Here is a 13,395-nt window from a genome sequence, read left to right on the forward strand (position 1 = left end):
CATGCTAAAAGTACAGTGGTATTGTGGACGGTGGCATATTGGTACTAAAAATCTCCTAACTTAAGATATGGAAATTTATTTGAACACTGTCTTGGTCCTAACTTGAGTTTTGATGTTGTTTGAGGCTTCCATTGATATTATGATTGTTCTTGCTTGTATTATTAATCGTTATATTGATAGGGCATTTTGTCATTCATATTAGTACTATTTCATATGTACTAACGTCTTTTTTGCCGGGGGCGTTGCATCTTCAATGGATGCAGGTGGTTCCACAGTAGGAGACATTGATCAGTGATAGCGGTACACTCTCTTCCCAGCTGACTTGGTGAGCCCCACTTCAATTCGGGGTCATGTATCTTTTGTTCTTTGTGTATTGTGTTTGAGGTATAGCCGGGGCCTTATTGCCGGAACTATCATAGTACTCTTTTGTATCTATTAGAAGCTCCGTAGACATAGTGTGGGTTGTATATTAGTGCTGGGTAAGTCAAACAAGTTATGTTGTGTTTGAATTACTTGTTCCACTTCAAACCATGAAAATGTATGTAATTTGAGACTTTAAAATGAAGTAACAAGTGGTAATGAATTAGTATTGTATACATGATCTCTGTATTGTCTAATTAACGAAAATATGTATTCTCTTTATTCATAAGTGAGTTTGGGTAGAAAGTATCTAACAGGCTTGCTTGACCGGGTTCAATCGGTTGAGCGTCGGTCGCGCTCCCCAAGTTCGGGGCGTGACAAGGTTCATTTCCTGGTCATTAGAAAAATTTAACCATTTCTTCGCACTGCTCAAACAAAAAAAATAATTTCGAATCGACCCCGGAGTGCCAGCAGGCTTTGAGAGATTTGAAAAGGTACTTGCCAAGCCCTCCATTGCTTTCGAAACCAAAAGAAGGTGAAATATTGTTAGTCTACCTCGCGGTCTTGGAAGTCACAATAAGTGCAGTTTTAGTCCGTGGGGATGAAAGTACACAATCTCCCATTTATTACGTTAGTAAAATTTTAACGTGAGCAGAAACTCTCTACCCACATTTGGAGAAGCGGGCCTTAGCTCTCGTAGTCGCCGCTCGAAAGCTGAGTCCCTACTTCCAATGTCACACGATAGTCGTGATGACCACTTTCCCTTTGTGGAACATCCTTCACAAACCCGAGCTCTCAGGTAGATTGACCAAATTGGCCGTCAAAATGAGTGAGTTCGATATAAAATATAAACCAAGGACTGCAATTATGTCACAAGTCTTGGCTGACTTTGTAGTCAATTTTAGTCCGGGATTACTGCCTCTGGCAACCAAAGAGACAGTAATGGTGTCGGAATCGACATTGGGGTTTTGGACCTTATTTACGGACGGATCTTCCAACGTAAAAGGGTCCGGGCTTGGTATAGTATTAATCACGCCTTTGGGGGAAACCCTTAAGCAAGCCATCAGAACGGTCCCTTTAACTAACAATGAAGCAGAGTATGAGGCTTTGATGCAGGGCTTGAACTAGCCCGGGGACTAGATTTCGAGGTCATCAAAATCAAATGTGACTCACAGCTGGTGGTAAATCAAGTCTACGAGGTCGTCAAAACCAAATAGGAGCGCATGCAACAATACGTGGTAAAGGTCCAGGCTCTATTGGCGCGATTTCTGGAGTGGTCGATTGCTCATATCCCGAGGGAAGATAACGCAAAAGCAGATGCATTGGCTAACCTTGGATCATCGATAGAAATAAAGGGATCGGAGTTTGGGACGATAGTACAAATGATGAACTCGGTCCTGGATACAGATAGCTACTATGAGGTAAATGCGACTAATTTGGTCTGGGACTGGAAGAATGAAATCATCGTCTATCTCGAGCACGGGAAGTTGCCCAAAGAATCCAAAGCGTCCCGAGCGCTGCGTGCCAAAGCAACGCGATATAGCTTCAAGAGAGCCCAACTATATAGAAAATCTTTCCAAGGCCCGGTGGCCCGATTCTTTGGGAAATTCGAAGCTTCCTATGTTATGCGAGAAGTCCACGAAGGGATATGCGGCAATCATTCGGGCGTAGATTCCTTAGTGCTGAAATTTGTAAGGGCGAGATATTATTGTCCCCGCATGGAACAAGATGCCAAAGACTTTGTACGAAAGTGTGATAAGTGCCAACGCTATGCACCACTAGTACATCAACCGGCAGAACCATTGCATTCGGTTCTGTCCCCGTGGCCGTTCATGAAATGGGGGATGGACATCGCCGGGCCATTGTCGTCGGCCCCCGGAAATGTAAGATTTTTTTTGATTTTGACTGACTATTTTTCTAAGTAGGTGGAAGCAGGTCCTTATCAGAAAATCGGCGAGCACGAAGTGGTGGATTTCTTGTAGGAAAATATAATTTGCAGGTTCGAAATACCAAAAGAGATAGCATGCAATAATGGGCCACAATTTATGGGTGCAAAAGTCACAATGTTCCTCGAAGATTTAAAAATAAAGAGGATCATATCTTCACACTACCATCCAAGCACAAATGGTCAAGTGGAGTCAACGAACAAAGTGATTATACAAAACCTCAAGAAAAGGTTGGAAGCGGCTAAAGGTAATTGGCCTGAGGAATTACCCAGAGTTTTATGGGCGTACCAAAAAATGACCAAATCGAGCGCAGGAGAAACTCCTCTTTCCCTTGTGTACGGGGCAGAAGCTTTAATCCCGGTGGAAGTAGGGGAACCCACCTTGAGATATTTCCAATCAGATGAAGAATCAAATGATGAAGCAATGTTAGTCAATTTGGAGCTACTCGACAAGCGCAAGGACTTGGCGCATGTAAGAATGGCAGCCCAAAAGTAGAGAATGGAGTGGTATTACAATCAAAGAGCCAACCTCCATTATTTCAAAGTAGGAGACTTGGTCCTAAGAAAAGTAACTCAAAGCACTCGGGAGATCAATGCAAGGAAGCTAGGTTCAACATGGGAAGGACCCTACCAGGTTTCAGTTATCACCGGGAAAGGTTCATATGAATTGGAGAACCAAGATGGAGAAAAGTTTCCCAGCAACTGGAACGTGGCACACCTCAAAAGATATTATTGCTGACAAACATCACCTGAACTGAAAGTATGTGTGGCAGTCTTTTTCCCTTCGTCCAGGTTTTTTACCAATTGGGTTTTTCTGGCAAGGTTTTTAACGAGGCAGCAACAGAAAGCATACTACGATGAAAGCTCCAACAGCAGCAATAAGATCTTTAATAGCAAGGCACACAAGCAAAGATCCACTCTGGGATGGTTAGATAATCTTTTTCTCTATAGCAAAATTCCCACCGGGAAGTTAAGTTTGCTATCGAGCAAAGGTTACCCGACCGTTCACAAGTACAAACCACTAGAGAGTTGTTAGATAGTCCTTTGCTCGATAGCACGAATTCCTAAGGGGAAGTAAAGCGTGTTACCGAGTTAAGGATTATCTAGCAATACATTAGTGGGATCCTCAAAGGTACAAGGCTTCTAGTGCTCCAATTCGCATTCTTTGCATTTGAACACTGGGGGGAACGATATGAGGATACGGCAACAATGACTGCCACATCGATCGGAATGCGAAAATCGGAAACATAGTTGTATCATTGGGTCTGGGGACTACGCGACCAGCCGTAGAAACAAGTTGTACAAGTTATCCAAAAGTAATGGCAATTTCTTTTTTCAGCATAACAAATGCTTATTTACTTTTTGATAATAGAAGGAATAAAATGAAGTTCTTTTGTTTTTATCTTGTTTCTTGTCTGAACGATGAATTAACTTTGTCATTTGAAAGTTAAACAAGTACTTCAAATGCTAGTGTCGTAATGAACAGGAGATGTCCTCTTCAAGAGCACCATAAACATAAGAGGGCCCTCTCTTATAAAAACCCTCACGTTAAAGGGTTGGTTTCGGGAAAATTTATTTTCGGATTCAAAATGCTTTTGGAAAACAATACACCCGAAGCCATATACGAAAGGACGCAAAAAGCGAAATTGCGCAAGTACTTATAGAAGCCCTCATATACAAGGGTTGATTTCGGAAGAACTCATGCCCGGAAGCAAAATACTTTCGGGAAAAAATACACCCAAGGCTTCACATAATAAGATGCAAACAGTAAAACTTACGCAAAACTCTTAAGAAAAAAAAAGAGAATGCAAAGATTAAAACTTGCATAAATGTTCAAATGAAGGAAAGACTCAAACAATACTTGAGCAAAAAGATATTTTTATTTACAATAACATGCCAAAATGGCACAGATACGAGAATTGGAAAAAGAAAAGAAAAGCAAAATTGCAGCATCTCCGGAATCCAGAGGAAGAGAAGTATTCGCGCCCCCAGGGGAATTGGAGAGATCCGCCGATAGCTCAACATTTTGGCCTTCGCCAATTTGGCCTTCAACATTTTTGTCTTCCGCTTCCTCTTCAGTTCCCGAAGTTTTAGAACTAGACCCGGAAGAACCGAAAGCAGCAGGCTCTGTCGGGAGACCGTATTTAGCAACCAACTCAAGCTCATGGGCCTTAGCAATTTCAGCATCAAAGTCAATGATACCAGATTTGGCCTCTTCCAAGGTTTTTCTCCTTATTATATACATAGTGTTAGTTTTCTCAATGAAGAGGGAAGCCGCTCGGCGCTTAAGTTCTTCTCTGAGTTGGGTTACCTCGGCAAAAAGGCTTTCCCGGGCGGATCTAACGGATTTGAGGCTAACATCAAGGTCGCGGACAGTTGAACTAATGATCCTATTATGCTCGATAGTTTTCCTATACTTCTCCTCCAGTTGGGAATGTTTCGCCCCCGCAGCAGCAAGTTCTTCAGTTTTGGAGTTCAAGACTACCTCTAAGTTAGTCAATCTTTCAGCGGAGGCAGCCTCATGATCGGATGCTGCAAGAACGGCGTTATGAACTTCTATCCATTTGGCCTTAGCCTTTTCAAATTGAACCCTCAACGGGGCAATTTCTTGGCTAAGGGTCTCCACTTCTTGCCTGATTTGCTGCAAACGAGCCTCCAATACAACGGCCTCAGTGGCTTTGGCTTCTAGTTCTGAGAGGCGAGCGACACTTTGCTAACGCACTGCCAAAAGTTAATCCCGTGCGGAGGTAATTTCTTCCTTCTCACGAATCAACCTCTGAAGGACCTCGGAAGTAAGAAAGTTGGCCTACAAAACAAGAAAGGCAAAACTCAGGGTATGTTCAGGCAAAAATAGAAGAAATAACAAATGAAGAAAAGAATGTACTGTTGCGTCGTTGTGCATGGCGTTGTTCAAAAAACACTCTCCCGAGAGTGCCTGAATCTTTTTCCAGTCTTTCTTTGGAGCCAAAAGTCTTTAGATAATTAGCAAGCTCCACCGGCCGGGATAGCAAGTTACATCCGATAGAGACCAAAAGAGTAACATTCCTCCTCGTTTATGGATCTTCAGAAGGGGCAGCATAATTTTGCCCCAAATTTCCATGAACTGGGGACTGGGGAAGAGGAACATCTTCTTCGAGGTCAAGTGCGACCGGTGGAGATGATGGAAGAGTGCATGAAGGTGGAAATGATGTTGCGGTTGCTAGTGTTGGTGAAGATGGAGATGAAGCTGATGGAGTTAAAGAGTGAGAAGCAGTTGTACCAAACACAGTGTTGGTTGTTAGTTGCTCGTTAGCCGAGGATGGAAGGGGCCCAGTACTCAGCCCCAAAATACCAGGTGCGGCAATTGGGACACGGAAGCGGGAGTTGGCATTTTCCACCATATCGTATTCCCCTCCAAAGCGTCGAGACATCGTCCTCGGATGGTGTAACTAACTCGACAGGTTGAGCATTCTGTTGAGTTGATGAGGATCGTTGCCTTCTATGTAGAAAAGCTCCCCCATCACTAGCTTCTCCATCATCGTCGATCATCACAGTGTCTATGACCGGCCCGGGAGGAGGGCTAGTAACCATAACTACCGGAGACGACTCGGGGGCAACAGTCTTCGCCCCTTTATTTTTCTCTCCGGGCGCGGAGGAGCGTCTTCTTTTTGTTTTTTTGTCCTCCGATCGGGGACTTCGTAAAGAAACACTTATGCCCGAAGCATGACGGGAGACACATGTTCGAGTAAGCACATCCTGAAGCAGCCTTGCCGCGTCAGCAGGATCAGCCAAAACGTCCTCCTTGGGGACAACAACAGAGCCCGCATGTAGACCTGATTTCAGAGAAAAGATAGAAATGGTCAATCAATTTCTTCACATAAAAACTTAAAACAAGGTGAGTCTGAGTTACCATAGTTTTTGGCATTCCACCCGTATTTAAGGGCCAGCTCTTTCCACATGCAAGTTTCAGGCGTAGTGACATCCAAGATCTTTTGGACCCACTGGTCCAAGACTTCAACCATCGGTGGGACCCATCGAGTTGCTAAAACAGGCGAAAGATGGAGGATCAATACGGGTATAGAAGAATACCTAATAAAAGAAATATTAAACAAGGCACTTACGAGTGCGGTTCCATGCTTTCGGAAAGGATGAAGCCGTTGCCGGAATGATGTCGTTGGTGGCAACTGCAACGAACCGTTCCATCCACCAACGGTCATTGTCATCATCCATGCTAGATAACAGAGCATGGTGGCCATGTTTGCTGAAATTTATCATTCCCCCGCGAAAGATTTTGGGGGAATAAAGATTCATCACATAAGCTAAAGATTGCTCCTCTCCCGTCTCTTGGCATAAGCGCCGAAGACAGGAAATCGTCCTCTATACAGAAGGACTTACTTGTGCCAAACGTACCTGATAGTGGAGGTAGAATTACACAATAATGGAGTCAAGCTCTCCACTCAAAGAGAACGCACCCAAAGTAAAGGGATACATGTAAAAATATGTAAAAACCTCCTTGGGTAGGGTCACTCGCTCCGATAGATCAGGAGCAACAATATCCAGGAATAAGCGCCGAAGACAGGAATACTGGAAGGATATCTGCCAACAGCCCATGTGCGACGGAGAGCCGGAGGGAATTTGTCTTTAAAGTCTTTGATTATAACAAGACTTCTAGGGATGATGGAATTCACCGTTGGAAGAGCGGCATCCTCGGCTTTGTTCTTGCCCTTTGAAGAGCTAACGTTCTTTGAAGAAGAAGCCATTTGGATGAAAGAAAAGCTTTTTTGTTTGAAGGGAGTTAAAGAAAGGATTTTTAACAGCAAAAAAGATTTTAGAAAGCTTGGAAAATTATGGAGTATAGGGAAGAAGGTTGATACGTATAAGTAAAACTTTTGGCGGCTAAATTCATAGCCATGATTATCTCGATAATCGGCAAAAGTTGTGCTGAATAGTGGGATGACGCGTGTTCGGGGCATTAAATGCGGAGAGACGTGCATCTAATCAACCGTCAGAAGCCTTTAGAGGGGATCATAGTAATTTCCGCCAAAAGAGTGTTTCTACCAACTTTCCGGTGATACAAAGTTATGTCACCGGAAATCAGGGGGACTATCTGTATAGGGTAAAATATACTATGTTATGTGGCTGCCCAAAAAAGGGACATGTGGAACCTAAGATTGGGGATAGCCAAAACCGAAGGTAACAGTCCCGTTTGCCACCAGAAAGAATAACGCTCATAAATATGCAATAAATACTCTTCGCCCGGTAGCATTTAATAGAAAATATTCCACAGCATTAAATATGTTTTCCGTTACAAGGAATTTGGCATTTATGCTCACCGTTACATCTTCATCAATGGCACTCATAATTTACATTAAAGAAGGGTACGATCCTAGGACCTCCTTTCCTAGACGTAGCTATAAATAGTAAGCTCTTTTATCATTGTAAGGAGATGAATTTTCTGGCAAAACTGATACTACAATCTACTCAAAGCTCTATTTAATTTTACCTTCTTATTTTCTGTTCTTGTTCTTATTATTGTCGCGCCCAGAGGCTTCACTACCAGAGTCTTTATTTATGTCATTTCGTCTTCCTATCAAGGCTAAGTGTTATATATTTCTTCAATTATCTTGTTATTTCAGGATCGAATTAATTCACTTATCTAGAAATCACGTATAAATTTAACTGTATCATTTTACGGATAAACACATAACAAAGTGAATTACATATTTTCCTAACCATCCGTTATAAAAGATTCAACAATAACAACACCGATCTGCAAATGAATGAACTAAAATTAAACAACAAAGTAAACTTTAAACCCTATTAGTTGCATACACAGAAAGATGATAAAAATAAGTGTTCAAAAGGCACCATGTCTTCAGGTTTCACTTTTTTACAATACAATTATGCCATAAGATCTTCAGGTTTCACATCGATTTCCAAGAGGATGGGGAAAAAACAATAAAGAATAATACCTTTAAGAAGTTTACTTAATTTGGCCACCTTCTTTCTGCAACGCGACACTTTAAAGCGAATATTCGTTAATTTAGTCTGCCTAGCCGATCAATAATTTGGTGTGTTAAGGTAAATAATACCAACAACAGTTTGGTATATTTTTGTTTGGGCTAACTCATTATTCTCTCGTTGCTTAAGGAAAGGAATTTAGTCTCAATAAAAGAAAGTTTTACTAATTTACTTTGGAGTTTTAACTACTCGTTGCTTAAGGAAACGAATTGAGTTCCAACAAAAAGAAAAGTTATCTATACAATATTATTGTTAAATCCTAAATTAAATTGTTTCATGGAAGACATATTCAATTTCAACGGGCAAAAAATCGATCTGATATTTCAGAATTTGCTTCTAAATGTTCATGCTTTTGTAATTAATTATATTTTACGTCCATGTGTAGCCTCTACAACTATTATAAATTTTATATCTAAAGATAAACAATCTTTTCCATATGTGCAACGACTTGATGATTTGATTAAAGTATGTGGTATACAATTTTATTCATACTGTATTGTGTTGCAAATTCAAGTTTAAAAACTCAAAACACATTTATGAATCCAAGATCAAGTACTCTGTCATGGGCGGCTTTCCATCATCGACCCATGACCCCTTGGATGCGCCCCGTGGCGTCCCGGCAAGCCTCCCAACGCCTAACGCCACAGTCGGCCCCGTGGTCTCGGCAGCGCCAAGTGACAAGTGCACATGCGCCTCTGTCGCCCCAGCGATAATCAGTGCCAGCGCCCAGCGGCTGGCGAATACCATCAGTGCCGCGCGCACCGACAATGTCGTGCGCACAAACCACCATGTTGCCAACAGCGCCGCCCGCATAGACAGTACCCCGCACGCAGACCCAATGCCAAGCACCAGCGCCCAGCCGCTGGCAGATCCAAATAGTGCCGCGTGCGCCAACAGCAATGCGCGCGCAGACCCTGATACTCAAGACAAAGTTGCTACCATCGGACTTGCTTCCATAGAAGACTAAGCCCTTTTCATTGTAATTATAGAGTAGTTTTACTTCATTTATTTTCAGTATGCTTCTACAGCCTTCTTAGGTCAACTCATGTAACTTTGGTTTATTTTTTTTAAGCATTATTAAGGGGGACCAAAGCATTCAAATAATTCTCTATACTGGTGTCTCTCCCCCCCGACACCGCATTGCATCTTGTAATAGCTTTCATCATCATCAATACAATCATCAGCTTTCATCATCAATTGCTCATTTTTCCGCTGCTCAATTGCTCACGACATTGATTTTTCCGTACGGCACTGACAATCTAGTCTAGCGTACGGCGAGGACCTCAGTTGGCGCATAGCAACCGCACTGACATTGGTTGCTTAGCCTTACGTCGCCCTTCCAAGGAACTTCAGGAAGGTGCCACGTAACAGTTGGTATCAGAGCCTAGGCTCGACATCGGACGAGGGAACTCATTGCCATCATCATCACCATTTCTGACCATGGTGAATTACGTGGATCGCATCACGACCCTAGAAGAGACGGTTGACGCATTACGGCCCATCGTGGATACGTTGCCTAATCTAAAAGCCAACCTAGTGCAAAGGTTGGATGACCTGGACCACAGAATGCGGCAAGCAAAAATTGACATAGCAAACATCAGTCACGACTCTGAGGAAGACCGGGAAACGGCTGCCGTCGAGGCAACCAAAATTCATGGCAAATTCGAGGACCTCCAACAGGAGTGTGCCGAGGATTTAGCCCATCGAGAACTAGAGGCAGACAGACTGACCATCATGCAGCAAACCATAGACAACTTGACAGGCCAGCTCAATGTTGTCAATGCTGCCCTTCAAAGCCTGCTCAAAGGAGGCGAAAACCACATCAGGGGTGCCATGAGCATTGCCCTCATGCCACAAAAGCTGAAAATTCCGGAGCCCAAGCCATACAACGGAACCCGGGATGCTAAAGAAGTGGAAAACTTCATCTTCGACATCGAACAATACTTCGATGTCGTTGGACAGTTGGAAGAATCCAAAAAGGTAGCAATTGCTGCCATGTATCTTCAGGGTGATGCAAAACTCTGGTGGCGAGTCAAATACGAAGCCATCAGGGCCGGTGAAGATACTCTCCAGACATGGGCAGAACTGAAGGCCGCCATACACCTGCAATTCTTCCCCGAAAACGTGGAATACAATGCACGGAGAAAGTTGCATGAACTCCACCATACCAGGTCGGTGCGGGACTATGTGCGTGAATTCTCCGCACTCATGCTAAACATACGGGATATAGGGGACAAAGACAAACTGTTCGCATTCATAGAAGGTTCGAAACCCCATGCTCGTATGGAGCTGCAAAGACAACGGGTAGATACCCTGCCCAAGGCCATTCAAGCTGCAGAGTGGGATATCAGTTGGAAACTCAGAAGAATAGGCCCCATCCGCCTGTCCGAGGGGGATACAACGGGAGCCAACCTAGCAATGGTGGCCCCAACAAAAACGGAGGAGATCGAGGTGCATCCAAATCTAAGACTCCTTCCTCAAGCAGCAACAGTGTTGCATCAGTCAACAACAATCAGGGGAGAAAACCCCATCAGAATGCCGTCATTGCGGCGGGGAACATTGAAACAATCAATGCCCCAATACACAAATCAATGCTCAAGAAACTGTTGACGATGATGAGTCAGATCAGGACGGCTCAGTCGGCGAAGAACAGGTAGGGTCCTTCAACGCATTTGTTGGCTCCATTCATGATACCTTGGTGGGAACCAGTGCTGATAACCCCAAGAAAAATGCATTCCCAATCGACAAGAAAGGGAAAGGAAAGGCGGACGAGAGGCATCCCACATCACAAAAGAGGACCTTAATGTTCGTTGACATGAAAGTAAATGGCAGACCTATTCGGGCATTAATAGACACAGGTGCTAGCCACAACTACCTGGCCTCAACTCAGGTGTAATGCCTCGGTCTAGCAGTGCAAAAATGCAAGGGTCGTGTCAAGGCTATCAACTCTCCATCTCAGCTACTGACTGGAATAGCCAAAGAAGTGCCAATGAAGCTTGGCCCATACAAGGGAATATTCGACCTACGCATAGCTATTATCGATGACTTTGAACTGATAGTGGGATTGGAATTCCTCAGGCAGACCAACACCATCCCGGTACCATATGCCAACATGCTCCTAATGATGGGAGACAACGGGGCCAAGCCCCGCACCATACCGTGCATACCCATCAAGATGGCCGCTGGAAACATCACGGCCACGTAATTAAAGGAGGGAACCAACAGACCTGAACCTACAGTTCCGGCTGCCCTCAACATCATCAAACAGACATCACATCATCGGGGTCCAACAGCTCATGTCGCCCCTCATTGTGTGAAGACTTATGAAGCATTCCCAAAGGACAAGTCGGATCACTCAGCACACGCGGGACTCTTGGAGACGCTACCTGTCCCACAGAGACCTTGGGAAAGCATTTCCCTGAATTTCATCACAGGATTATCCAAGGTCGGAAATCATGCAACCATCATGGTGGTAGTAGACCAATTTTCCAAGTATGCTACCTTCATCGCAGCCCCACAGAACATATCGGCAGAAGATACAGCTCGACTCTTCTTCTCTCATGTTGTCAAACATTGGGGTATGCCCAGCAACATCATTAGTGACTACGACCCACGCTTCACTAGCAAATTTTGGACCCAACTCTTCAGTTGCCTCGGATCCAAATTGAGTTACAACTCAAGCCATCATCATCAGCAAACATATGATCAAACAGACCGGTTCAATGACATGCTGGAGGAATATCTCCGCCAATTTGCAACCGGGTCACAAACACATTGGATGAAGCTTCTGGATGCTGCTCAGCTGTGTTTCAATTCATAAAAATATGCCCATACAAACAAAAACACTTTTAAAATTATTACCGGATAGCAACCGCTACTCCCACAAAATGTGAATGCACCAAAGGTGCCATCATCTCATCGAGCTGCCAGTTTTTCGACAAAATGGGAGCAAACTTTGAAGATAGTGCGGAGCTATCTTGTCAAAGCCCAAGAGAGGGCAACGAGGTATGCCGAACAAAACCTTCGCTTTGCCCAACATCAAGCAGGGGGACAAAGTGATGGTAAAAACCCCGAGGCAGAACTTATTTGCAAAGAGGACCCAAGATCCTCGCCTATTGTAAAGCTACATCGGGCCTTTTTCCATTGAAAGGCGCATCGGGAAATCCACATACCAGCTGAACACACCAGCCTGGTGGAAAATTCATCCAGTCTTCCATGCCAGCCGCCTCCGACCATTTCATAAATACATGGAAGATCATTCAGAAAGACATCTCAAAACACCGAGGGGAACAGACCTCCCAGCCAACAAGGGCCTGACCAATCATCATCATCCGGCAGGTAAGGCTCCGAGGACGTCGCTAACTCAGGTGGGGGAGAATGTCATGGGCTGTTTTCCATCATCGACCCATGACCCCTTGGACGCGCCCCGTGGCATCCCGGAAAGCCTCCCAACGCCTAGCGCCACGGTCGGCCCCATGGTCTCGGCAGTGCCAAGTAACAAGCGCACATGCATCTCTGTCACCCCACCGATAATCAGTGCCAGCGCCCAGCGGCTGGCGAATGCCATCAATGCCGCGCGCACCGATAATGTCGCACGCATAAACCATCATGTTGCCAACAGTGCCGCCCGCACAAACAGTGCCCCGCGCGCAGACCCAATGCCAAGCACCAGCGCCCAGCCGCTGGCAGATCCAAATAGTGCCGCGCGCGCCAACAGCAATGCGCGCGCAGACCCTGATGCTCAAGACAAAGTTGCTGCCATCAGACTTGCTTCCATAGAAGACTAAGTCCTTTTTATTGTAATAATAGAGTAGTTTTACTTTATTTATTTTCAGTGTGCTTCTACAGCTTTCTTAGGTCAACTCATGTAACTTTGGTTTATTTTTTTTAAGCATTATTAAGGGGGACCAAAGCATTCAAATATTCAAGCATTCAAACAATTCTCTGTACTGGTGTCTCTTCCCCCCGACACCGCATTGCATCTTGTAATAGCTTATGTGTGTTTCTCTATCTTGGATAAGTTTGAATGATTAGAAGAATAAAATATATTATTGGGATATCCACCTCAACAATCTAACGTCAATATTACT

At 44.2% G+C, this 13,395-nt stretch overlaps 1 protein-coding gene across 1 annotated transcript; it reads right to left on the bottom strand.

Annotated features, from left to right (window-relative positions):
- Nucleotides 1-4,184: 4,184 nt before the first annotated feature.
- Nucleotides 4,185-7,044, bottom strand: LOC138902841 (uncharacterized). The gene is made up of 4 exons (XM_070190742.1): nt 6,870-7,044; nt 5,739-6,117; nt 5,080-5,111; nt 4,185-4,996 (listed from the first exon to the last, which is right to left on the bottom strand). The coding sequence occupies exons 1-4, from the start codon at nt 7,042-7,044 to the stop codon at nt 4,185-4,187; spliced, it is 1,398 nt and encodes a 465-aa protein (XP_070046843.1).
- Nucleotides 7,045-13,395: the final 6,351 nt, after the last annotated feature.

Source organism: Nicotiana tomentosiformis, chromosome 12 (genome assembly GCF_000390325.3).
Source record: "Nicotiana tomentosiformis chromosome 12, ASM39032v3, whole genome shotgun sequence".
Taxonomy (NCBI): domain Eukaryota; kingdom Viridiplantae; phylum Streptophyta; class Magnoliopsida; order Solanales; family Solanaceae; genus Nicotiana; species Nicotiana tomentosiformis.

Excerpts from the sequence above, each read along its gene's own strand:
- LOC138902841 (XM_070190742.1), bottom strand. The coding sequence starts at position 7,044 with ATGGCTTCTTCTTCAAAGAACGTTAGCTCTTCAAAGGGCAAGAACAAA. Across the intron at positions 5,112-5,738 it reads CAGAATGCTCAACCTGTCGA|GCCAACTTTCTTACTTCCGA; the intron begins GTTAGTTACACC and ends CTTGTTTTGTAG. Across the intron at positions 4,997-5,079 it reads ACTTCCGAGGTCCTTCAGAG|AACTAGAAGCCAAAGCCACT; the intron begins GTTGATTCGTGA and ends CTCGCCTCTCAG.